General features: G+C 43.0%; 2 protein-coding genes across 4 annotated transcripts; one reads left to right on the top strand and one right to left on the bottom strand.

Annotated features, from left to right (window-relative positions):
- Positions 1–704: 704 nt before the first annotated feature.
- LOC110498945 lies at positions 705–13,926 on the top strand. Of its 3 annotated transcripts, none has more exons than XM_021575684.2 (8): positions 705–1,103; positions 5,481–5,560; positions 7,278–7,518; positions 7,812–8,745; positions 11,513–12,033; positions 12,289–12,489; positions 12,561–12,690; positions 12,830–13,926. In XM_021575684.2, exons 5-8 carry the CDS (start codon positions 11,643–11,645, stop codon positions 13,320–13,322), a joined length of 1,215 nt encoding a protein of 404 aa, XP_021431359.2. In that variant the 5' UTR covers positions 705–1,103; positions 5,481–5,560; positions 7,278–7,518; positions 7,812–8,745; positions 11,513–11,642; the 3' UTR covers positions 13,323–13,926. The 3 variants fall into 3 exon arrangements, with proteins under 3 accessions (XP_021431359.2, XP_036811635.1, XP_021431358.2); XM_036955740.1 differs by having other exon boundaries at positions 706–1,103; positions 7,812–8,706; XM_021575683.2 differs by lacking the exon at positions 5,481–5,560 and having other exon boundaries at positions 709–1,103; positions 7,812–8,706.
- A 9,120-nt stretch (positions 13,927–23,046) lies between these two features.
- On the bottom strand, positions 23,047–26,597 carry syt15 (synaptotagmin XV). The gene is made up of 7 exons (XM_021575681.2): positions 26,387–26,597; positions 25,091–25,277; positions 24,375–24,496; positions 23,988–24,277; positions 23,717–23,884; positions 23,522–23,630; positions 23,047–23,429 (listed from the first exon to the last, which is right to left on the bottom strand). Exons 1-7 carry the CDS (start codon positions 26,391–26,393, stop codon positions 23,125–23,127), a joined length of 1,188 nt encoding a protein of 395 aa, XP_021431356.2. The 5' UTR covers positions 26,394–26,597; the 3' UTR covers positions 23,047–23,124.
- Between the last annotated feature and the right edge of the window lie 1,226 nt (positions 26,598–27,823).

Here is a 27,823-nt window from a genome sequence, read left to right as displayed (position 1 = left end):
GAGGGGAATGAGGAAGTGGATGTTAACACCAAGCAGGCTCTTAAGTATATTTAAAACCAAATAATTTTAGGTTTATACTCAAGTAGTATTTTACTGGTGTCATGACTGGCCTGTTTGGGTCAGGTTACAGTGGACCACATTCCTACAAGAGACATCTCTCATACCTGCCAGAGGGGGAGAGATCCAGAGGTATGGAGGTGTTTTTTTTTAATGACACCTCACACCCATTGTAAATCTTAAGGCAGCAGACAAAATCCCTTTGTCCTCTCACTGTGGAGGAAGGGAATGAATGATGGGCCTATGGAGAACCTACCTCAGAACAGTAACATGCAATAAATGGACTGTGGGACAATATGTTTCATCAGCCAAAATGGTAGTAATGACGATAGATGAAATATGAAAATGAATGCAGTTTTTGTTATGTTATTAAAAGTTAAATGACGACGTTTTAACGAAAACATTGTAACTTGAAGAGTTTTCACAATATGTACCTGATGTTTGCATACTGTACGTTGTGTGGAAAATGTACTGATCAAAGCAAATGTTTTTGTAAAGATAAAATGTGAAGTTGTCTAAGTTGGATCTGAGTAAAATCCAGACCTAGCCTCGTAACTAGGTACGCCCAGAGAACTTGCCCTAAAGGTGGAAACGCCCATTTCTGACCAGAGGGTATAAAACATGTGAGTTAAGAATTAACACATCAGACTAGGTGACCACAAGCTGCAGTCAACGTCCGATTAGTTGTAAACCCCAAAATGCAACACGAGGTTGAAGAAGACAAAGGAATGTCTTAATCTATGCTACAAATGAGTAGCTGTGTCTAAGAGGGTGAATTCAAGCAGGACCACCCGGTTACCACTCTCCAAGGAATTGTGTGTCTACACTGCTTTCATTCCTACACTGGAGCCCTGAGCTACACGGCTGACAGTACTCAGAAGACCCCCTTTCAGAACAAGGGCGAGGAAACAGACCACTAAGAGAAAGGACGCCGACATTGTGTGGACTATCAGAGAGTTACACCCGGTAACAACAGAAGTATTGCCATCGGAGGAGAAGTCGGAACTCGGTCCACAAGGAGATACCCCATCGGAGACCTTTGACACGTAATTACATCATTATATTCTGACCCATAAGAGTGGCAGTTCGGGGCAAGGTTAGGGTTAAACTTAACATAGTTTACAAATGTGCCCAAGTGTGCTATTCTCTTGTGCACTCTCTCTCTCTCTCTCTCTCGCTCTCTTTTTAAATCCCCATTTTGTGTAACACGTGTCATATTGTGTTGGCCCACTAGGGACCGGTTTCATTGTACTAAGTTCTAATCAATAGCCTAGAATGTGTGTTTGTGTATCTTTTATATGAGCATTTTAGCTTGTTAGTAAATAAATAATCAACTCAATTGGTGTGGGACTTATTTAGTGGGACTCGGGTTTGTGCAGATTCCCGGATTATGCGATGTTCAGGATGAGTGTAGAAGAAATTAATGAATTAGCGACGGTTGTAAAATCGATTTTCTGATATTCTTTGAGTTAATTTGGGAAATGGAAACTCAATCAAACCAAACTTTCCCATGGTGCCCCAGGTTACTGAGTTAATAAATGCCTAATTATTTGAATCACGTAATCATAAACAGTTAATCATTCGATGAACGGCAGTCGTCACATAGATCAATACAACGTCACGACACTGGGTGACATTTACTTCAGTCATTTTCTATTGAGGTATCTTTACTTTTGCACAAGTATTACAATTTGGTACTTTTTCCACCTCTGAGAGAGTGGTAGAGGAAGATGGGTACAGGGTGAGGGATCCTGAGAGGATTCCTGTGAGTAGGCAGAGACTAATCAAGTGTGTTGGGAAGAATATGTGCTTTCAGTAAGATGGGTTTCTTGGCATTCATAGCTATGGTTGTCAATTGTACTGCAGAAATGGATGGAGAGTCCCAGAAAACAGAGGTTGTGGTGGCAGCGGCAGAGAAACACTTGAGATAGCGAGGTTGGGCTCACACTCCAGTACAGTAGGTGGCGGTGTATGCCCTTTAAATTGAATGCAATTCGCCAACACAATCCCAAAGAAGGAGGAGTAATATCTCTGCTTCATTCAGGGTTGCCATGCCCGTGGTTCTCTGCAACTTGGGCTACTTTGAAAAATGATATCGGGGCTACTTCTAAATTGCACTGTGGCCACAATGGCATTTCTCTCAAAAAATATATATTTCACTGTGACCTGCTGCTATCAGGCAGTGAGCAGGCTGTTAGTGAGTGAGTGATTGATGGGAAGGGCCGGAGGGGGTGTGTATATGTTGAGAGCACTGGTTGGAAGAGACTGCAGCTGAGCCATGGAGAGAAAGCAGCACGCCTGCACGTTGTGACTACTTTTTACCAGTAGGCTATTTAGATTATGGAAACCCCTACACTATATATACAAAAGTATGTGGACACCCTTACAAATTAGTGGATTCGGCTATTTCAGCCACACCCTTTGCTGACAGGTGTAAAAAATCGGCGATACAGCCATGCAATCTCCATAGACAAACATTGACCACAGAATGGCATTACTGAAGCGCTCACTGACTTTCAATGTGGCACCGTCATAGGATGCCACCTTTCCAACAAGTCAGTTCATAAAATGTCAGCCCAGATAGAGCTGCCCCAGTCAACTGAAGTGCTGTTATTGTGGAGTGGAAACGTCTAGGAGCAACAACGGCAACAACGGTGTGGTAGGCCACACAAGCTCACGGAACGAGACCGCTGAAGCGCAAAGCGTGTAAAAATTATCTGTCCTCGGTTGCAACACTCACGGCAGAGTTCTAAACTGCCGTTGGAAGCAACATCAGCACAATAACTGTTTGTCGGGAGCTTCATGAAATGTGTTTCCATGGCCGAGCAGCCGCACACAAGCCTAAGCTCACCATGTGCAAAGCCAAGCGTGAGTGGTGTAAAGCTCGCTGCCATTGGACTCTGGAGCTGTGGAAATGCATTATCTGAAATGATGAATCAAGCTTCACCATCTGGCAGTCCCACGATTGAATCTGGGTTTGGCGGATGCCAGGAGAACGCTACCTGCCCGAATGCATTGTGCCAACTGTAAAGTTTGGTGGAGGAGGAATAATGGTCTGGGGCTGTTTTTCCTGGTTCGGGCTTGGCCACTTAGTTCCAGTGAAGGGAAATCTTAACCTTACAGCATACAATGGCATTCTAGATGATTCTGTGCTTCCAATTTTCTGGCAACAGTTTGGGAAAGGCCCTTTCCTGTGTCAGCATGACAATGCCCCTGGTTTGTCGAGATCGGTGTGGAAGAATCACATCGAACACGTTTGGGATGAATTCGAACGCCGACTGTGAACAAGGCCTAATCGCCCAACCTCACTAATGCTCTTGTGGCTGAATGGAAGCAAGTCCTCACAGCAGCATCTAGTGTAAAGCTTTCCCAGAAGAGTGGAGGCAGTTATAGCAGCAAAGGGGGGACCAACTCCATATTAATGCCCATGATTTTGGAATGAGATGTTTGACGAGCAGGTGTTCACATGCTTTTGGTCATGTAGTGTATTTCCAACCCTTTTCTCATAAAACATACTAACTCACTAGAACTAACAAAGGCGACAAAGCACTGGAAAACGACTTTAGGCGCACTAGAGCCTTTAGATAAATTCTCTCAGAGATGGTTTAAAGTAAACTGCATTCTAATGTCGACTTTTGTCATGGAAAACCGTATCAAGCGACGCATGCTGAGTTCATGGGTCTTGAGCGCTGCACGAGTGGACATTTGAAATGGAACTTGTGGATCTCCCTCACATGCTTGCTTCTGTTCTGAAAAACTCCACAACGAAACTGACATTAAAAGCGGAGAATGATACATTTGCATCTGTTGGCCGTCAAGTAGACTTCATTTCTATGCCATTGTAGGCCACTGTAGCCTACCAGTTGATACAATAAATATGTTGAAATGACGATATCACTGGAGTCATTGCGAATCAATTTGTGCCTCTTTTGTAGCCTACCAGGAGCTGGCAAATGGGTTTAATAAATAGCCTATAGCTTCAGTTTGTTGTGGCCTTGTGGTGTTATGCAATGGCCATGTTTAGTTCATTAAATTGTAAGTTATCAATCGTGATCATGGTCACAGCACTATTGCAAATGTATCATTCTCCATATTTAATGTCCGTTTCATTGTGGATTTTTCCCTGAAATGAGATGTTGGACAATAGGCTACCTGCAGCTGCCTGTTGAATTGCAATTATAAACTCTGATTTTACTCAATGCCTATTGAAATAAGTCAGTCGTGCAAATAGACCATCTGTAACGTTTTTTAGTCTTAACATCTGGCAAATATTGGGCTCCCGAGTGGCGCAGTGGTCTAAGGCACTGCATCTCAGTGCTAGAGGCATCACTACAGACCTTGGTTCTATTTCAGGCTGTATCACAACCAGCTGTGATTGGGAGTCCCATCGGGCGGCGTACAATTGGCCCAGCTTTGTCTGGGTTAGGGTTTGGCCGGGGTAGGTTGTCATTGTAAATAAGAATTTGTTCTTAACTGACTTGCCTAGTTAAATAAACATAACAAAGGCACAATTTCTTGGAAATGGCCAAACTTCATCCAAGTGTTTCTTACACAGAGATTGAGATCCTCTATCCAATTTTCATCACTCAAACTCCCCCCTAGGATTGTTCTGTAGTCATGCACATGTGCAAATGGGATTTATTTTCAATTATAAACTGGGTCATTCAAGCCCTGAATGCTGATTGGCTGAATGCAGTGTACCAGGGGTATGACAAAATATTTAGTTTTACTGACGTAATTACTTTGGTAACCAGTTTATGTTCGCTGCAATAAGATACCTTTGGTGGTGGTATAGAGCAAATAGCGTACACCACGGCTACGGGTTGTGTCCTAAGAACAGTCCTTAGCCGTGGTATAATGGCCATATAGCACACCTCCTTGGGTCTTATTGCTTAATCATAGCAGTCGAGACAAGTTAAATCGACATCCATTGATGGAAAATGATCTGTCGAGTTTAATAAGGGCAAATGATCTTTTCTCTTGGGACATATTCTTAAACTCGCAATAATTATTATTTTGATTGATGTTTGTTTGTCAGTCCTTTATTTTAGGACAGCCTGCGGCTCTCCTCAACTCCGGGGCCTGTTTAGGTGTAAGTCACTGATGTCCAGGTTGTACTGCAGTATCCATGGGACCATGATGGTTCGTGGTTAGAGCAAGTCTTATGTCAGGCCCTGGGGTGTATCTGAAGTTTTTCCAAAGGCACAAATCTAATCCTCCTAATTTTAGATGGGTATGTAGAAGTTTCCATGCAAATCTTACAATGACATCAATGGAGGAGTTTGGGGAAAAGGTCTGTGGGTGAGGCAATCTTATATTAGGATCCCTACAAATGGTAGGCCTACAATAGGTGTTTATAACTCACTTTGTTTCCTGGTCATTTCTGTTCCTTTTCCCCATCTGGAAACGTCTGATCAGGACAGGATGCGTCATGGAGGCAGACAGTGTTCCTCTTCAATATGGCGTGTCTCACATTGTACAGATAATCATCTCTCAAAACAAGGTGAGTAATCCGAGAGCCACGCTGAATAGCATTATGTACAGGTTTAGTGCGTCACTCTCTCACTGGCCCTCAGTCTCATTTTTCAATGAAAGAGGGAGTTATCTCGTGTTACTGGTACGATTTGCTGTTTAACATTTTTTTTTTCTTGACGATAGTGCCACCTAGAGTGAGGACAGAAGAAGAGGAGAGAGAATTTGAGGAGAAAAAAGTACAGGTCGATGTGTGTATTTACAGAAATGTAAAGCTGGGCATGATTGTGCTTGCCTGGCACAATTGAATAGTAAAAAAGTGCAAACCACACTCATTTGCCATAATTTCCCTACTTTTCTATCTCTCCAAGCCAAAATCCAGGCCATGTCAGAGGAAGAGTTAAAGGATCTGTTGATGGATGTAAACTCAGCAACAAAAAAAAGAAACGTCCCTTTTTCAGGACCCTGTCTTTCAAAGACAATAGAAATAACTTCACAGATCTTCATTGTAAAGGGTTTAAACACTGTTTCCCATGCTTGTTCAATAAACCATAAACAATTCATGAACATGCACCTGTGGAACGGTCGTTAAGACACTAACAGCTTACAGACGGTGAGCAATTAAGGGCACAGTTATGAAAACTTAGGAAACTAAAGAGGCCTTTCTACTGACTCTGAAAAACACCAAAAGAAAGATGCCCAGGTTGCCCACTCATCTGCATGAAAGTGCCTTAGGCATGCTGCAAGGAGGCATGAGGACTGCAGATGTGGCCAGGGCAATAAATTGCAATGTCCGTACTGTGAGACGCCTAAGACAGCGCTACAGGGAGACAGGACGGAGAGCTGATCATCCTCGCAGTGGCAGACCACGTGTAACAACACCTGCACGGGATCGGTACATTCGAACATCACACCTGCGTGACAGGTACAGGATGGCAACAACAACTGCCCGAGTTACACCAGGAACGCACAATCACTCCATCAGCGCTCAGACTGTCCGCAATAGGCTGAGAGAGGCTGGACTGAGGGCTTGTAGGCCTGTTGTAAGATAGGTCCTCAACAGACATCACTGGCAACAACGTCCCCTATGGGCACAAACCCACCGTCGCTGGACCAGACAGGACTGGCAAAAAGTGCTCTTCACTGACGAGTCGCGGTTTTGTCTCACCAGGGGTGATGGTCGGATTTGCATTTATCGTCGAAGGAATGAGTGTTACACCGAGGCCTGTACTCTGGAGCGGGATCGATTTGAAGGTGGAGGGTCCGTCATGGTCTGGGGCGGTGTGTCACAGCATCATCGGACTGAGCTTGTTGTCATTACAGGCAATCTCAACGCTGTGCGTTACAGGGAAGACATCCTCTTCCCTCATGTGGTACCCTTCCTGCAGGCTCATCCTGACCTGACCCTCCAGCATGACAATGCCACCAGCCATGCTGCTCGTTCTGAGCGTGATTTCCTGCAAGACAGGAATGGCCATGGCCAGCGAAGAGCCCAGATCTCAATACTATTGAGCACGTCTGGGACCTGTTGGATTGGAGGGTGCGGGCTAGGGCCATTCCCCTCAGAAATGTCCGGTGCCTTGATGGAAGAGTGGGGTAACATCTCACAGCAAGAACTGGCAACTTGTTCAGTTTATGTCTCAGTTGTTGAATCTTGTAATGTTCATACAAATATTTACACATGTTAAGTTTGCTGAAAATAAATGCAGTTGACAGTGAGAGGACGTTTCTTTTTTTGCGGAGTTTAGTTAAAAGATGTCCAGGACTGATGTTCGACCTCTGACGAGCAAAGCCTTGCAGCACACAGCCACAACCAGCCGCTCCTGGGGTGCCGGACTGGTGTGTGTTCACACTGCAGGGAGATGACCACCACCAGCAATGCAGAGAGGAAGTGTTGCAGCCAGGAACCACACCAATGTGTCAGCCAGATGGCTCACTTAAATTGGTTGGTTCTCTACAAGACCGTACTACACATGGACTACTGATGAGGTGGGTACTTCACATCACACCTGGGTTAAATAATATTTTCCTTTCAAATACTTACGCTGGGCTTGATTTAAGTCTGGCACAATGGAACCAATAGAATACAGTAGTCCCAAAAGTGCAAACACCAACCATCTGTCACTCCAGAGTCAGACAGGCTAATTCAACACTCCCAAGTATTTGAAAGGGGGAAAAATACTATTTGAACCCAGGTCTGCTACACATTGTTGGTGGGCGACATTTGAGCGCTTTAACTGTCCGGAGAACTGTAATAAATCCAATCCATTGATTCATTACAGGAGGGAGCTGCTAAAGCTGCCTTACCCACTGGATGACGAAGATGAAAACATCAGGTTGTTTTGCCATAAAAGCCTACTAGCAGTACCTCACGTGGAGGTCCGGAAACCTGGACGGTGGCGATGGGGGCATCATGCCCAGCTGTTGTGTCAGGAGAATCAGAGACACCTACCCTGATCCTGAAGATAAATTATTTGGGTTACAGACACCTCACTCTTTTTTTTTTCTTTTTTTTTTAAAGCTTTATCTCAGACATACCTGTGCCTTGTTCTCTTGTAAATGTTCTGAAATTACACATAGTGTAGCTGCTTTAAAAAAGGACAGGAGGATGGATAATGTTTCACTTCGACAATTGTCCATTCAATCCCCTTTGTTTTCCTTAAGGTATTTTGTCACGTATCTGGCTTGTTATTTTCCAATGTGCCATAATGACAGAGAAACCATGACTCTGGAACTTTGTGTATATTTTATATATATATATAACACATTTCTGAGTTGTTTGTCATAGAACATAGAACAAAATGTGTGCAAAAACATTACATCTCCACTATCTTTTCACAGCAAATCAGAATGAAGAAACAATGTATTGTCTGGGGTAATATTATGCTGATTAAACCGATACAAAATATCCCATTGTTCAAGCCCTCTTTCAACCGGAAATCCCACACCTTCAATTGGACTGACACTCAGCAACATCCAATGAGAAGTGTCATAGATACTTGAATGATGCGTGATGTGGCCAATAGGCGCAGGGATAAAGCCGCTTTAGCGGCAGTAGATGTAGAGCTGATTTGCAACCCGCCGAAGGAGATCTGGAGAAGAAGGAAAATGTCTCCTGTCTCACCACGCACCGTTCTAGGATCAGCTTGCTGTTAGGAAAAAGCAAAGAGCAAAGTGGTGAGTCGGAAAATCCTCACTACTTGCACTACAATGAAGGTTAGCGGCAACATTTTATTCAACCTGTTCAGAATGTGTTGTATTCTATTTAAGATCACGTCGATTAAGCCTTTCCACCGTGCCCCCACTGCGGCCTAGCCAGCCATGTTTAGGTTTCAGACAGACACAGACAATATTAATGGTTTACTTTTTACAAAACAGAATTGCGAGTGGGCTTCGTGTATAATTGCAATGGTAGCAGTTATAGTATAGACTTGTAACACTTCGGGCCCAATGTACATTCTGAGTAGTTAGCAAGGTACAGTAGCGTGTCTGATTTACAAAGGAAGTGGTTGCCCTTGCCATTTACAAGACACTAAACTAGATGGATATCTAAGTCTGGCTAGGTTAGCGCCAAAGCAAATGCGAGGGTGACCAAAAGCTAGAGATAACACATGTGACGTCCAAACCTCAGTTATTTGCATAATGACAAAAAAAATGCTCTTATCATAAGACCATGCCATACAGTACCTTCAGAAAGTATTCATACTCCTTGACTTTTTCCAAATTTTCTTGTGTTAAAGTGGGATTTAATTGTAATTTTACGTCAACAATCTACACAAAATACTCTGTCCAAGTGGAAGAAAAAATCTAACATTTTGTAAAAATGAGTCAATGCATGTTAGAATCACTTTTAGCAGAGATTACAGCTCCTGAGTCTTTCTGGGTAAGTCTCTAAGAGCTTACCTGGATTGTGAAACATTTAGCCCATTATTCTTTTCAAAGTTCTTCTAGCTATGTCAAATTGTTTGTTGATCATTGCTATACAACCATTTTCAGGTCTTGCCATAGATTTTCAAGCAGATTCAAGTCAAAACTGTAACTCTGCAATTCTGGAACTTTCACTGTCTTTTTGGTAAGCAACTCCGGTGTAGATTTGGCCTTTATGTTTTAGGTTATTGTCCTGGTGAAAGGTGAATTCATCTCCCAGTATCTGGTGGAAAGCAGACTGAACCAGGTTTACCGCCAGGATTTTGCCTGTGCTTAGCTCCATTTCTTTTTTATCCTGATAAACTCCCCAGTCCTTAATGATTACAAGCATAATCATAACACGATGCAGCCACCACTATGCTTGAAAAAATGGAGAGTGGTACTCAGTAATGTATTGGATTTGCCCCCAATTTTCTTTTGCTGTATTACTTTAGTGCCTTGTTTTAAACAGGATGCATTATTTTTGAATACTTTTATTCTGTACAGGCTTCGTTCTTTTCACTCTGTCAATTGGGTTAGTATTGTGAAGTAACTACAATGTTGTTGATCCATCCTCAGTTTTCCCCTATCACAACCATTACACTCTGTAACTGTTTTAAAGTCACAATTGGCCTCATGGTGAAATCCCTGAGCGGTTTCCTTCCTCTCCAGCAACTGAGTTAGGAAGGATGCCTATATCTTTGTAGTGACTGGGTGTATTGATACACCATTCAAATATGTAACTTCACCATGCTCAAAAGGATATTCAATGTCTGCTTCTTTTAAAATCTATTTGTACCTATCTACCAATAGGTGCCCTTCTTTGCGAGTCATTGGAAAACCTCCCTGCCCATTGTGGTTGAATCTGTTTGAAATTCACTGGGTCGACTGAGAGACCTTCATAATTGTATGTGTTGGTAACATAGATGAGGTAGTCATTGTAAACCCTGTTAAACACTATTATTGCAAACGTATGTGACTTGTTAAGCACATTTTTACTTCTGAGTTGAATACTTATTGACTCAATACTTATCCTATTTAACTATTGCTGTACATATACTATTTTTCAGATATACTACATATTCTATCCATATACTATCTTAATTGTCCATACATCCCATCACATTTATTTATTCTCTGGACTCTGACATTGTTCATCCTAATATTTCTTAAGTATTCCATTATTTAACCTTTTAGATGTGAATTGTTAGAAACTGCTGCGCTGTTGAGGCTAGGAACATATGCATTTCGCTACACCCACTGTAACATCTGATAAATATGTGTATGTGACCAATAAAATTTGATTTAAAGAACTTTCAGCTTTTCATTTTTTATTAATTTGTAAAAATGCCAAACATAATTCCACTTTACCACCCCCCAAAAAATACATTTTAATAAATGTTAAATTCAGGCTGTAATACAATATGTGGAAAAAGTCAAGGGGCACTGAAGGGAGGAGACAGGTTAAATAATGATTTTTAAGCCTTGAGACAATTGGGAAATTGTGTATGTGTGCCATTCAGAGGGTGAATGGGCAAGACAAAATGGTGCATTGGTTTGAGTGTATCAAGAACTGCAACGCTGCTGTTTTTTTTACACTCACCAGTTTCCCGTGTGTATTAAGAATGGTCCACCACCCAAAGGACATCAAGCCAACTTGACACAACTGTAAGAAGCATTGGAGTCGATATGGGCCAGCATCCCTGTGGAACGTTTTCGACACCTTGTAGTCCATGCACTGACGAGTTGAGGCTGTTCTGAGGGGAAAAAGGGGGGTGCAACTCAATATTAGGAAGCTGTTCCTAATGTTTTGTACACAGTGTATATGCCATACCCATGTAATAGGCCTACCCATTTATTATTTACCAGAATACAATCTTAAATAGAAGTCCATTTAAATTGTTGAATTGGAGAGGGTGGGAAAGATGATACATATATTTTCATACTACTGGTGGCAATTATTTCTAATTGGGGAATCACAGATGTTGATTTAAATGTTTTTTTATTGCAATATTGATGATGATAGTTACTCTGTAGACCAGTGTTTGATGTCGGGTTTTCTTTCTCTGTCCTATAGACTTTACCCTAAACTGACCCTAGCAGTGTGTAATCACAAACTCATCCTACTCCTGACGCTGAGACAAATACAGAAAAGTTCGGGAGAAACTCTTCGCACTCCAAACAGTCACCCAGGAAGTAAAGAGGAAATGACATCCGAGCAGATGGAACCAAATCCCAGCCTGGCGGGGGTGGACTCCCAAGGCAACATGGTGTTTAGAGTGGTTAAACCTGTCATGGGCATCTTCCAAGTCTCCTCCGAACAGACCAACTCTGTGGGACAGGGGGCTTATCAGCAGACTATGGTCGAGGGGCTGACAGGGTTACAAGGGTTATCCAACCACCCCTCCATGGTGCTGGGGGATGGACAGGGGCAGCAGGGAATGGGGGACGTGAACCAGATGCAAACCCAGATTCAGATCCCGGAAGGCGACACCACCCAGACTCAGGCTGGTGCTCCAGACCACAACCACGTACCCCATGTTCCGTTTGCTGAGGTGTCGTCTCTCCTGGACCCCAACATGAAGAGCTCCAAGGCCCGTAAGTATCACAGCCAGAGAAGGAGGGGATTAGGCCAGGGCTGCCCCTCCTACTGGAGACCTCTCATCTTGCAGGATATTCCTGTCCTACTACTCTAACACACCTGATTCTACCTATCAGCTACTCCTCGGGACCATGATTAGCTTCACCCCCAGTAGTTCTCCAGGAGGAAGGTTGGCCTTACCTGCTGTAGTATGGATTAAGCGGAAGATTCAACACAATTGTATCATTCATCTATTGTTCCTTTGGTACTAGGTAAGTACCTGATACCCTATGACGAGATCAAGCGTCGTCTGGAGGCTCCAGAGAAGATGTCTCTGCGTTCGCTAGCAGCCTACACCAGGGTCAGCCGCGGCCCGGCCAGCAAGAAAACGCTTCAGGAGTCTCTAAATATACTGGGCCTCACTCCTAGTACTACTACTGCTGTGTCCTCCTCCTTCTCCAAGCTCACAGAGGGTAAGTGTGTGCGTGTTTGTGTGCGGGCATCTCTCTCGGTTTCTAGATTGTTAAAACGTTGTGTTTTCCAGGTGACACCAAAGCCCTGTGTAACGACATGAAGGACTTTGCCCATGACTACATGGACTTTGGAAACATGGCCAAGCAGCTTATACCAGAGACTAACACAGTTCAACACTGGTCAAAGGTCATAGAAACCAGGTAATACCAAACCCTCACCCACACCACACCTGGTTAGTGTGGTTACAGCACAGTGTTGTCATGAGTTGACTATGAGCTATATGTTTTCTGTACAGTGAAACAAACACTAACACACCTTTTCCCACCCCACCTGGGATAGGAGCCACCTGGAGGCGATGAGGAAGTGTTTCCGTGACCCGGTTAACAGTGCGTTGTTCGACAACGTGACTCACGGCCTGGGCCTCGGGATGCTCGACACCGCCCTAGACATGATCACCATGGTGATTGACAAACAGATTCGCATCCTGTCCGGCGCAGCTGCAACCGATCCCGTCGACACCGGTCCTCCAATGAGACGCATCCGCCGCCGCCACCGCAAGCCCCGAGATGACGGCAACGACAAACCGCTCAGGTCAGTGGGCGGGGTTAAAGGTCAAGGGAAAGGATCGGGGAAGGGCAAAGGGAGGGGCCGAGGCAGGAAGAAGGCGCAGCTGCAGGAGTCCGGAACCCCGGTTGGTGTTGCCATGGATACAACCCAGCAGCAGGATCAAGAGCATCATCAGCCAGAGGACGTGGAGAGCAGTGTTCTAACACTTGTCTCCGTCGGTTACGAGACCATATCCAGTGGCCTCAACGCCACGGTACAGCTCTGAAGATGTTTAATTGTTGAACAAACAATGCTTAACAGGAGTCAGACTTTGCTGAACATTTCCCCAATGGGGTGGCTGGGAGCAGAACAGTCTTAGTAACGTTGTGATGTGTAGACGTCACTCAGGTCTGGGCTATGGAACCCCAAACATTCAGAGGAAGACATGTAGAGGACACCGGGGGACGTTCAGGGACGTCACATCATTTTGGTTTAGTATTTTAGTTTAGTTTTTGTGCTGCAGCTGTTGCCTACTGATACACTCAATCAATGTATATGTTTATTTGTTAAGCACAGAGGTGATGATTGCAGCTTTATTAAAGTGGAAATCAATTCAAATGACAGAGAAGCGTTGATGTTGAAAAATCTACAATGTAGAAATGAGTCTCAATTCGGGTCTTTGGATAAGGCCGTTGCTTTGGTTGATCTACTCATCTGGCATTGGATAGCCCAGTTGATTTATGATCATGAGTAGACCTCTTATAGCTCTCTCCACCTCTCCATTACTGTAACATGGGGAACACATTATGCCAGTACTTAGTCAATGATTGTATGTTTATATTGAAACCTGGAGTGCTGAAATACTTGTATTAAAGCTTTAATTTTCTTAACCAAGGTAAATGTATTTATTTCTAACAGAATCAGTGTTGCAGTATGTGATCTATATCACTGAGGGAGTTTGATTAAGCTGAACCGAGGTGCACTGGGATATGGCCTGTGACGTGACCGGGCAAAAACAGTGAGGGAGGAGCACCCTTCTGAAATCTAATAGTAATCTGTGCTGTCCCGGTCATATTGTCAACAAGGCAGCATGGTGCTTCGTTCAAAAACATGTCTTTTCCAAAAAGTATATGTTTGAATTTAAAGTAGTTTCCCTTGGCAGGCAGATACAGCATATACAGTGGGGCAAAAAAAGTATTTAGTCAGCCACCAATTGTGCAAGTTCTCCCACTTAAAAAGATGAGAGAGGCCTGTAATTTTCATCATAGGTACACTTCAACTATGACAGACAAAATGAGAAAAAAAATCCAGAAAATCACATTGTAGGATTTTTAATGAATGTATTTGCAAATTATGGTGGAAAATATGTATTTGGTCAATAACAAAAGTTTATCTCAATACTTTGTTATATACCCTTTGTTGGCAATGACAGAGGGCAAGTGTTTTCTGTCAGTCTTCACAAGGTTTTCACACACTGTTGCTGGTATTTTGGCCCATTCCTCCATGCAGATCTCCTCTAGAGCAGTGATGTTTTGGGGCTGTTGCTGGGCAACACGGACTTTCAACTCCCTCCAAAGATTTTCTATGGGGTTGTGATCTGGAAACTGGCTAGGTCACTCCAGGACCTTTAAATGCTTCTTACGAAGCCACTCCTTCGTTGCCCGGGCAGTGTGTTTGGGATCATTGTCATGCTGAAAGACCCAGCCACGTTTCATCTTCAATGCCCTTGCTGATGGAAGGAGGTTTTCATTCAAAATCTCACAATACATGGCCCCATTCATTCTTTCCTTTACACGGATCAGTCGTCCTGGTCCCTTTGCAGAAAAACAGCCCCAAAAGCATGATGTTTCCACCCCCATGCTTCACAGTAGGTATGGTGTTCTTTGGATGCAACTCAGCATTCTTTGTCCTCCAAACACGACGAGTTGTTCTATTTTGGTTTCATCTGACCATATGACATTCTCCCAATCTTCTTCTGGATCATCCAAATGCTCTCTAGCAAACTTCAGACTCGCCTGGACATGTACTGGCTTAAGCAGGGGGACACGTACACGTCTGGCACTGCAGGATTTGAGTCCCTGGCGGCGTAGTATGTTACTGATGGTAGGCTTTGTTACTTTGGTCCCAGCTCTCTGCAGGTCATTCACTAGGTCCCCCCGTGTGGTTCTGGGATTTTTGCTCACCGTTCTTGTGATAATTTTGACCCCACGGGGTGAGATCTTGCGTGGAGCCTCAGATCGGGGGAGATTATCAGTGGTCTTGTATGTCTTCCATTTCCTAATAATTGCTCCCACAGTTGATTTCTTCAAACCAAGCTGCTTACCTATTGCAGATTCTCACTTCCCAGCCTGGTGCAGGTCTACAATTTGGTTTCTGGTGTCCTTTGACAGCTCTTTGGTCTTGGCCATAGTGGAGTTTGGAGTGTGACTGTTTGAGGTTGTGGACAGGTGTCTTTTATACTGATAACAAGTTCAAACAGGTGCCATTAATACAGGTAACGAGTGGAGGACAGAGGAGCCTCTTAAAGAAGAAGTGAGAGCCAGAAATCTTGCTTGTTTGTAGGTGACCAAATACTTATTTTTCCACCATAATTTGCAAATACATTCATTAAAAATCCTACAATGTGATTTTCTGGAATTTTTTTTCTCATTTTGTCTGTCATAGTTGAAGTGTACCTATGATGAAAATTACAGGCCTCTCTCATCTTTTTAAGTGGGAGAACTTGCACAATTGGTGGCTGACTAAATACTTTTTTGCCCCACTGTATGTATTTTTCTCATGGGCAAACACTTTTGCATTAGAAAACACAGAATCTTAAGTCATTACTCCACGTGCTTGACATGCGTCACTTTGTTTTGAGACTTCTCCAAGGGGCTTTAAACGCGGTTCACGCCTGGGAGGCAGGCAAGTTGGTTTTTAAAACCAATCCAGTTTTCACCTGGGCCAGCTTAAACAAATGACATTTTATTGATTGTGTACACAGATTTGCAGGTGTTACAGCAGGCACAGCGAAGTACTTCTGTTACTAGCTCCAACAGTGCAGCAGTCCCAACATCTTACCACTGCTACACCTGGTTATCAGCTGAGCTTTGTCTGGCTGCAAAACAGTTCATTCAGCCTCATTTACTGCCTTTTTAAAACATAGCTGATATGGCTGACTTGCTTAAACAAATGTGATTTCTAATGACAATGAGATGTACAAACTATGGCATAAGGAGACGATAAGAGGCAATCCGTAATTTTGATTAAGACATTAATGAGCGAGCTAGGAGGGACGTAGTCAATATAACTATTTGTTTAGCCCTTTTGAAATGTACAGCAACATAATTCAGAACATGGGCTGTTCTTACAGTGTTCTACCTGTACACCAAGTCAGAATCATAGGATGAATAAAGGGTGCATATAAGCAGACAATGAAAGCTCTTACAATATTCAATGATTACATTTCTCAAAAACAGGTTACAGGCTACATGTGCACCACCAATTCAGAACAGTAGGCAGAATTAAGAGGGGTAAATAGACCAAATTATTAGGGTGAGGCATATGGGCTTGTAACATCTTACTACATAACATACACATAGTATTACTTTCTTAGCTACAGTATACATATCTCCCTGGCATATTACATAATTTATGCAGCAGCATACAATACATTTTTGGACTCACCTTGTTGTGCTGGGCTCACTTGAACAGGAAGGTGACAAGGCGTTCCTTCCTGGGCAAATGTTGTCATCAAAGTCTGGCATTCTCTGGATTTCTGGTGCTTTCAAAACAACTGGGGCTCTGGAAAAAAACAGGGTTGAATCATGATGACGTCATTGATCTTCAGGCCATAGCTCTAGAAAATGACCAGATTTACAATTCCGAGCTGGATGACCGTTCAAAACTTATTTTCCCAGTCGGAGCTCGTTTATTCCCGACTTCCCAGTTGTTTTGAACTCACTGAGTCAAGTTTTCACAGTTCTGAGGTAACAATCATGTTTCATTGACAGCATGGTCAATGTTGAATGTTTATCATTGTTAACTTGGAAAATAGCCCCTTAATCCCAGATTTGGGGCCACACAGCCACTCTACATTGCTTTGCAATGCTTGCAGTTAGCCACTGTCACTGATTCCTTCCAAATGACTCATTGTTGAATTTGTGATCTCCAACTTGTTGTGTAATCTTTATGGCCGATGAGCATCGATACGCTTTTTCTGTAATTTCTCTTCATATGACAAGGATTGAAAATAATTTGCCAGTAGGTTTTCGACTTGATTCAAGATGATAACTGCTCACTAAGACTTTGAAAGTATGATGTTGACATCAGTCCAATGAAAGCTACTGTACATATAACATGATTTGATGTCATTTTATCTGTGGCCAATGACCTTGAGCCTTCTTGAATGGGCACTTCTAATGTAACTCTATGGCAGCACCCAAGGGGCTAGAATGTTCTAGCTCTACCCTTAGACTTGGCAGTGACGCAGTGTCCCCATGAGTGACAGAACACTAAATCAATCAAAGTATTTTCTGCTGGCTTGCCCCACCACCACAGAAAGCACTGAGCTAGGCTGAAACACCTGCATTTTGGAGCTGCCTTACTCAAGAAAACAAAAATGAGACTGTGTTTGTATGTGGCTTTATTAACTCAATTTTATATATATATATATATAAATTTTAACATTGTTTGCTAACTGATATGTGACACGTATTAATGCCAAAATAACACGCAAAACAGGCAAGCCAAAAAATGTTGTAAAAATGTGGGGTTCAAAACCTGCCCTGAATGATAGGTCGCCACTGCACATCTCCTTCGCATAGAGTTGATCAGGCTGTTCATTGTGGCCTGTGGAAAGTTGTCCCACTCCTCTTCAATGGCTGTGCGAAGTTGCTGGATATTGGCAGGAACTGGAACACGCTGTCTTACACGTTGATCCAGAGCATCCCAAACATGCTCAATGGGTGACATGTCTGGTGAGTATGCAGGCAACGGAGGAACTGGGACATTTTCAGCTTCCAGGAATTGTGTACAGATCCTTGCGACATCGGTCCGTGCATTATCATGCTGAAACAAGAGGTGATGGAGGCAGATGAATGGCACGACAATGGGCCTCAGGATCTCATCACGGTATCTCAGTGAATTCAAATTGCCATCGATAAAATGCAATTGTGTTTGTTGTCCGTAGTTTATGCCTGCCCATACCATAACCCCACTGCCACCATGGGGCACTCTGTTCACGATGTTGACATCACAAACCGCTCCCCCACACAACGCCATACACGTGGTCTGAGGTTATGAGGCCGGTTGAACGTACTGCCGAATTCTCTACAATGACGTTGGAGGCGGCTTATGGTAGAGAAATGAACATTACATTATCTGGCAACAGCTCAGGTGGACATTCCTGCAGTCAGCATGCCAATTACACATTTCCTCAAAACTTGAGACATCTGTGGCATTGTATGTTGTGTGACAAAACTGTACATATTAAAGTGGCCTTTTATTGTCTCCAGCACAAGGTGCACCTGTGTAATGATCATGCTGTTTAATCAGCTTCTTGATAAAACATACCTGTCAGGTGGATGGATGATCTTGACAAAGGATAAAATGCTCACGAACAGGGATGTAAACAAATGTGTGCACAAAATTTGAGATAAATCTGCTTTTTGTGTGTATGGAACATTTATGGGATATTTTATTTCAGCTCATGAAACATGATGTAATGTTAAGGCAAAGACTGTAAGGATATATTTATATTCAATTGGCAGAGATATGGTTGGTTCAGTCGTTGAAGATTCAAGCCAATCACTGTGCAAAATTATTTTCGCCTTACCAATCAGAGTGCAGATTTATTTAGCCACACATCGTCAACATGGAGCCCTCAGATAACATTAGCTAATTTGCATAAATGTACTAGCTAGCGAATGAAAATGAATGCAGTGTTTATGAGTAAAGGAGTAAGTACTTTTTAAAGTAACGAATTACATGTAATCTGTTACAAGTAACTGATTAAAAAGTAATAATAATCTTACTGTAGGCCTAATACATTAGGTTACCAGCAAAAATAGTAATCGGATTACAGATAGAATACTTTTGAAAAACTAGATGATTACTTTTAAATTCAGAAAGGATGTTTGCGAAAATAAATGTTTTGACACCTTTCTGTTTTCTCAATGACATTCAAAGCAGCATTGAAACAAACGCGCAAATTTGTTCGGCCTGAGGGAATCTGACCACAAGTCAAAGGCACTTGCACGTCTGAGCTATCTTCGTTGCAGGTGCATGGAAACAGTTGAGTATGATGAGAAAAAAATAAGAAACCTGCACACTGCTCTTGCTAGTATCACTGCTCTTTATGAAGTTTTAGGTATCCGCAACAAAAGCCTTCGTCAGCGCTTTTGTGGGTGTTTATAATGTGTACCCTTATGTCGACATTGCTCCACCCACATCCGTTCAGTGAATCGAATGGGGTTGGAGTAGAGAGAAAGTAAGCAAATATAATAATAATAATAATAATAATGTGCATTTCAGAAGTATTCTAATAAAGTGTGTACATAAAACGCATTAAACTAGTCTGTAAAAACACAATGAGGACATCGACCTACCAAGTAAGCGTTCATAAATCATTGGGCACAGCGCAAGAAAAAAACGCCAGAGTCATCTGAAATCAAGTGGTAGCATTAATTCATGTTCACATTTACAACATAACATGCATGGGAATTTCCTCATTAAGACCTTTTGGGAATAATGTCTGGAGGATGAAAATCCAAAAACGTTCTCTTTTGCTCAGATAATTATTTATTTCACCTCCCCTGTTTGATATTTGACTTTCTCTATGCCACAATATCTAAAGGTATAAATGTAATGTTTTTAAAATGTACTGTGACTGGATAATCGCTGTCGTTTCTCCTGATTTGAACTATGTTCACTAATTCTCTGTTTAAGAAAACGAGAGGTTTTACCTACATAACACAGCCCACGTGGACATTTAATCGTGTAGATAACAGGGGTGGTAGAGCAGGTAATAATGCTTTTCTTTCCTTACATTAATTACATTTATTACAGTGTTATTTGTCATTATTAGGCCTAAGCATTGAACAATTGAATTAGAACATAGAACTTAAACCCTGTACGAATCATGTATCTTGGAGAGCTCAGGAAAATGCACTGCAAGGGAAACTATACCTGCGTAACATTGAATTATGTTTCACCATATAAACAGTTCTCATGGGCACACAAATCCCAAATAATGTAGGCCTATGCCATTGCAAAATCGAATGCTTCTAACCAAAAGAGTCAACTATAGACCTACGGTCATAAAAAAAAATGTTTGTCTACTTGCTGGATGGATTGGATGCGCATTGGTGTCTAGCTGTAGACTAGTTCTCTAGTGATATTGTCGACTATCATCACGTGACCTAGTAAATAAAACAAATATTAATAGAAAATAATGAAGCTAAATAAAGGGTCTACTACTTCTGGCAATGGATGGCACTGAGAACACCAGTACCTGCACACACCTGAAAAACAATGAGTAACAGCTGACTGACAAAAACGAACAATGATGAATCAATGGATAAATCTAATGCACTGTAATAAAGGCATAGGCTATTATTATCAAGGACACATGGCAAACAAATGGCAAAAATGAGAAGGTACAAAGGACAATCTATATGTAAAGAAGCCAGGTGAGGCCGAAATTCAGCACTACTGGATGGACAGCCTGCCACAGAACACAATTATTCACCCAATGACAGAGAGGTGGGGGTGTTTGTTTCACCGTAGAACATATTTACCACTTCATTTGAAACAAATAGGAGAATGGTCAAATTAGCATTATTAAGAGACCCCTTCGCCCCAAAGTGGGACTTTTGTTGCATTTAGGGGAGCTAACGTCTCATTCAGGGGAGCGGAGCCCCACCTGGCTCCCCCCTAAATTCGTTAAACACTGTATAGCCACAAAACATGGTTAAAACAATCATTTTGATATCATGGATGGTCAGTCCTGGCATTCATCTGAGAGTGATTACATTTCTCTAGGCCCATCCCTCAGCTTTATATATAAATAGTTACCTAGCAAGTTAAGCATAGATTGTAAAGTTAGCTAGCCAGCATTGAAACTTTAGTACTAGCAAACTAGCTATCTACTACATTTCCACAACACAAAACGTACAATATCCCCATACACCAATACACTGTGGTATGTGTAGAGTGGGTGTGCTAGCAATGCGTTTGTGTGTGTGTGTGTGTGTGTGTGTGTGTGTGTCTTTTCACAGTCCATGTTGTTCGATACTATAGATTGATCTGTTTTTTAAATCAGATTTTACTGCTTCCATGAGTTAGTTGATGTGGAATAGAGTTCCATGTAGTCATGACTCTATGTAGTCCTGTGTGTTTTCTGGACTCAGGGACTGTGAAGAGACCTCTAGTGGCATGTCATGTGGGGTATGCATGACTGTCTGAGCTGTGTGACAGTCGTTTGAAGAGACATCTCGGTGCTTTCGACATGTTAATACCTCTCACAAAGACCAGTAATGATGCAGTCAATCCTCTTCTACTTTGAGCCAAGAGAGATTGACCTGCGTGTCATTGATGTTAGCTCTCCGTATACATTAAGGGCCACTTAAGGGCCACCAAGCAGTTTAGTCTACTCAACTTTCTCAATCTCCACATTGTTCATACAATATTTAGATCAAATCAAATTGTATTAGTCACATGTGCCAAATACCGCTTCCTTACGAGTCCTTAACCAACAATGCAGTTATAAAAAATACAGATAAGAATAAGAGATAAAAGTAAGAAGTAATTAAAGAGCAGCAGTGAAATAACAATAGCGAGACAATATACAGAGGGGTACCGATACAGAGTCAATGTGCAGGGGCACCGGTTATTTGAGGTAGTATGTACAGTATAATTTATTTGATTAAAACACAGGGTCTATATACAGTAGCGGTACATGGATAAAATCACTGGGGAAGCCATAAACAACAGCCATATTCCAACCCATGTGTTGTGATAATTGCATTGTTTGCTCTATAACCTGTTAGTTCATATGCCTTGTGGCCAGTGATATATAGGCCCAAGGCCGAGACAATAAGAATAATACATTCAACCACACCTTTTTTTCATCACAAAACCGGAGAGCAACTTCTGTCAGGTGAAGTCCACAAAGCATAGCCTATTGCATATAACAAACAGTTACATGACCTACAGCATGGTCAAGATAATGTGTCCGACATTTTCGGACTACACCTTACAGTGAGTTACCGTAAGTCACAAAGTCACAGTTGAATTCACTCCAAAACTAATAGTATTTTTTTTTTTTAGCAAGGGAGGCCAAATGCCTGCCGGCTTCCCGTGCATTCAATGCTAGGGGCTGCAAAAATGTCATACTCTTTATGACCAGACATGATCACATAGATGGCCTACACATACAGCGACAGAGGGGCGCTGTTTCGCTCGACTCAGATGCTTTCTCAAGTGAGATACAAATTATGAAAACACAGAGAGACGAAAGATACATTTTTTTATATGCTTTTTTGTCTCTGTGTGTTGGCCATCTATCTGATGCTGTCTAGTCACAAAGAGTATGACATTGTTGCCGCCCATAGCATTGGACCTTTGAACCACAACTATGTGAGAAAATCTGTTCTGTAAACACAAAATATATATAAATATATAACTTTCTTTTTGTAGGGTTTGTCAAATCATTTATACACACGTGTTCCTGTAAGTGCTTGTCACGTGTGCTCCGTCACCAGGCTGGTCCTTATGGTGCACACCGGTCACCATCGTGACGCTCACCTGGACTCCATCACATCCCTGAGTACCTTCCCTATATATGTCACTCCCTTTGGTTCCTTCCCCAGGCGTCATTGTTTCTGTTTCTTGTCTGTGTGCTGTTCCTTGTTTTGTATTATGTTTTGTTCATTTATTCATTTAAATGATTCACTCCCTGAACTTGCTTCCTGACTCCCAGCACACTCGTTACAGTGCTCAATTACCACAGAAACAACAAGAAAGATGGAGTAAGGAATTTATTTATTGTGAAAGACATCTGTGAAAAATGTAGACAATTAAATAAATGATCTTGCTGTGTGTGTGTGTTATGTGGGCTTGCCTAGTCCATGCCACTGTTTGACCAGTTCGTTGGGTGTATTGACCATGTCAGTCCAGTGCTGAAGCTGAGGCCCCCTGGCATACATGAATGGCCCCAGCACCACCACACCTACTGGGGTAAGGCCTGATCCCATCAGCTCCAAGGTCAGACTGGTCTGGTCGAGCTGAGAGGGGCGAAGCTTAAAGGTCATCTTGTGGTTGAAGCCAGGGTCAGCTCCACTACAAACCACAGGCGTCCGTCTGGATTTAACTACCCGAGTGTGGATCTGTAGGCTCACCTGGAAACACATGCCTGAAAACAAAATAAACACAATCACACTTGAGAACACACCTGATAACAGAACACACACATGTATGCAGACACACATACTCTTACACACTAACCTGTGTCAGTGTGTATCTGCAGGCTGCGGGCTCTCAGTATGACCACAGTGAGGCGTTGTAGAGACGGACTATAGTTCAGAGACACCTGAATATCACCAAGACCTGAACACTGACAGAGAGAAAAAAAAGAGCTACTTACTGCAGGTTGTGTGTGTGTGTGTGTGTGTGTGTCTATGTGTGTGTGTGTGTGTGTACCTGCATTTCGTCCTTAGTCTCTAGGTCTCTCCAGAGCAGCCTGCCCCCCTCCCCCAGCTCCCCTTCAATAGGGAACAGAACCCTGCCCACCGCATGGTGCCTGCCTCCCTGATCCACACTCAACACGTACACACTGAGCACACTCTCAGATACACACACACTCGATACCTGGAGAGAGAGAGAAAGAGAGAGAGAGAGAGAGAGAGAGATTGGGGGGTGAGTTTGTCTAGTGGGAGTTAAAGGAACCAATTTAGTGTGTTTGTGTGTGTACCTGGAACACAAAGCTGTCGTTGAACTCAGGGTCGCGACCCCTGCATCGGGCCCTGGCCTTGTGTCGGCGACGGTCGTCAGGGAGAAGTCGCAGTTCTGCCAGTGTGTCGTTACTATAGAAACATGTTGGCAAGTTTCTCAGGCGGAGCAGCGAGACATAAAGCTGTTCGTTGTCATGGCGATAGGCCACTGAGAAGCACAGTTGCACAGCACGACCAGGAGGGGGTGACACCTCACTGACATCAGGGACCCAGTACAGACCTGCCCTTACACTACCTACTGGATACCAGCCTAGAGAGGAAGAAGTAGCACAAAGTAGCCCAATTAGTGGGAGTGGGTGATATGCGAGACATACAGACAGTGTTGCCCTCCCCTCCTCCTAACCTACTCCCTACTGTGAGAGATCCACGATGGGTGTTGCTGAGGTCCTTCCGTCCCTCTTCCTCCCCCTCCTCGCTCCTGAGAGTTGGTTTAAATTGGGGTGGCAGAAAGAATGGGATCTCATCTGGCCTATCACAGAGAGAGGCACAGAAAATTATCATAACATCTACAAATAACACAGTGGCTTTGGTCATGTTCCTATGCTCAGACGTTGCCGACGTATCCCAGACCTATTTTAGGTATCAGCTGACCACTATGTTATCTGGTGTTACCAGAGCTATCTGGTTACCATTCCCACTGTCCCTACCTACTATCTAGCGAAACCACAGCCAAGGGAACGGGCTTGGCGGAATCAGCATGTTACCAGAGCTATCTGGTGCCTGACGGCACAGTCGATGGTGTGGCACACAACCATTGGTTAACGCTTGCAACGTCTGAGCAGGGGAACACGACCATTATCTAACATATTGCTCTCTTTCTTTATACACATATAGATTGTGTTCCCCTGCATGCATCAACTAATGGTTGCGTGCCACGTCATCGACTGTGTCATCGACTGTGTCATCGACTGACAGATTGGTATAACATATGATGTGGTTAGCGGATACTAAAAATACTTATCAAGCGTTGTAAGATCTGGCATGTGTCAGCAACACCTGGGCAGAGGAACATACTCCAACACACACACACGCACACATTTAGGGGCTGTGACCTGACACTCACCTGTACCTGGGTCTCTGATTGGTCAGGAGAATTGGAGTGGTGCACGCTGGGAAGGGGGCTATCATGGTGACCATTTCCTGGTATTGTCTTTGGCCGCACCTCCTCCACAGGAAGTAGACAGATACACCAATCAGAAGCAAGAGGAAGAGTCCCAAAGACAGACCAACAGCCTTCAACATTGTTGGATCTGAAATACAGTGCCTTCAGAAAGCATTCATACCCCTTTGGTACTGTCACGCCCTGACCTTAGCGATCCTTTAAATTCTCTATTTGGTAGGTCAGGGTGTGACTAGGGTGGGAAATCTATGTTTATATTTCTTTGTTGGCCTTTGTATGTTTGTATGGTTCCCAATCAGAGGCAGCTGTCTATCGTTGTCTCTGATTGGGGATCATACTTAGGCAGCCCTTTTCCCACCTTCTGTTGGGGGATCTTGTCTTTGTGTGTTGCATGTGTTTGCACTCCTAGCTTTACATTCGGTGAGTTGTTTATTGTTTTTGGTGGAACATTAATAGAGAAAAGGTACGCCTCCCACGCTGCACCTTGGTCTTCATTTAACGACAGACGTAACACTGTGACACAGAATAATCTGCTGCCAATGACTGGAACGAATTGCAAAAAACTTTGCTGAAGTTGGAGACTTTTTTTCTCCCTCACTAACTTTAAACATCAGCTATCTGAGCAGCTAACCGATCGCTGCAGCTGTACACAGCCCATCTGTTAATAGCCAATTCAATCTACCTACCTCATCCCCATATTGTTTTTATTTACTTTTCTGCTCTTTTGCACACCAGTATTTCTACTTGCACATCATCATCTGCACATCTATCACTCCAGTGTAAATTTGCTAAATTGTACTTGCTTCGCTACTATGGCCTATTTATTGCCTTACCTCCTCACGCCATTTGCACACACTATATATATATACTTTTTTTTTCTATTGTGTTATTGACTGTACGTTTGTTTATTCCATGTGTAACTCTGTGTTGTATGTGTCAAACTGCTTTGCTTCATGTTGGCCAGGTCGCAGTTGTAAATGAGAACTTGTTCTCAACTGGCCTACCTGGTTAAATAAAAAAAAATGTATACAAAAATAAATCAAGGGGTATGAACACTTTCTGAGTTGTATGTCTGTTTGCCTGTCAATCTCCTCTGCCTGGCAAAATTCTGCACAATAATATAAGTTGTATTCTTCACATCTATAAACAATTATTTCTGAGTAAAAAAGTGAACTTCAGATGAAGGTGAAGGGAAGGAAACAGAGGGTGAATTGGGTTCTCTCCAGTATTTTTACTCACCAGCCATGTCTCTCTCCCTTTGTTTCTTGACCCTTCAGTCATTACACCGTCATTACCCTCCACATTATTCCTCTCTTTCTGCTTTGCTCTTTTCCCCTCCTACAGAACCGGAGGTTCAGGTAGGAATAAGTTGAATGTAAGTCAAGGTAGTGTTCCAGTGTGTTCCCGTACACAGTTCCAGTCTGGAAACCAGGTGGTATTGAATGTAAGATACAGCTGTTGCCTTCCCACCCCTAGCTTCAGGACTCTGGGCCTCACAGACTCAAGGCCACACGCACGCACGAACACACACACACACACATACACACACACACACACACACACACACACAGGCAACATAATTTTAACCCATTCAGTAAATTCATATACATTTTATTTGGGCCATGGGGAAAATGTTTAACTTTTCACCTGAGCAATAGTCATTGCACACAAACATGCACTCATGCACCAACAAACTGATTCTCTGCACAGGGATTGGTCAGTCTGAGAGAGCAGAGCTACAGCTAATGAGATGACAAGATGCTTATCCTTAGGGCTAAGACTAACGCTACAGCTAACACACATGCGCACACACACGCGCACGCACGCGCGCGCGCGCACACACACACACACACACACACACACACACACACACACTTAGCCACCTGGCCTACATCTTGGGGTCAGAGAGAGAGAGAGCACGAGAGAGTTACAGAGAGAGAGAGGAAGGGAATGTGAACAGACTATCTGAAAGAGTGTAATAGAAGAATAGAGCAAGAGAGCAACATTGAGAGAGGAGACTTTAAGTGAGGGCTCATCATGGATTTAGTATTGATCTAGGGGTGAAAAAGAGTTGGTGTTAGAATTAAATGTAGTCTGCTGTCAGTTGTGGATGAGAAAAGGATCCGAGTACAACAGGTGCACTTATAAAGGTAAGAAACAATACTCAACCTGTGTGGGTGCGTGTGTGGATCCTAGTGTTGGGAAAGAGTAAGTGTTCATGAGTACAGTGTCAGTTTCCGGGACCCAGATTAAACCTACTCCTAGGAATAGGTTTATTCTGGGTGTGGGAAACCGGCTCATAGCATTTCTAAATTGAGTTCAGCTTGGGCAAGAGAGACAGGGGAGAGAAGGGATGTGGCGTTTAGCAAGGAGTCTGACTGAGTTTCCCAAAGCTTCTCAGCCATCTGCAGGGTTTAACAGACTCACACACACACACACACTGACTGGGATATACATAGGATGGGATCAGCGTAGGGAGCGTGGCTGTGTGGCTTTGTGTTTAAAAAAAAAATGTTCATTGCTAACTCAATAATAGGATTCAAAGAGCTAAATTTACTCTAATTGTTTCCCAGGAGTCTATTATTGTTCTCCTCTTTATTCTCTCTCTCTTTGTTTCTCCCTCCATTGAAGGGAGAGAGAGTAAGAGAGACAGAAGGGAGGAAGATTGAAGAATTG

Source organism: Oncorhynchus mykiss, chromosome 20 (assembly GCF_013265735.2).
Source record: "Oncorhynchus mykiss isolate Arlee chromosome 20, USDA_OmykA_1.1, whole genome shotgun sequence".
NCBI classification, from domain to species: domain Eukaryota; kingdom Metazoa; phylum Chordata; class Actinopteri; order Salmoniformes; family Salmonidae; genus Oncorhynchus; species Oncorhynchus mykiss.
This window is presented reverse-complemented; position numbering and strand designations above follow the sequence as displayed.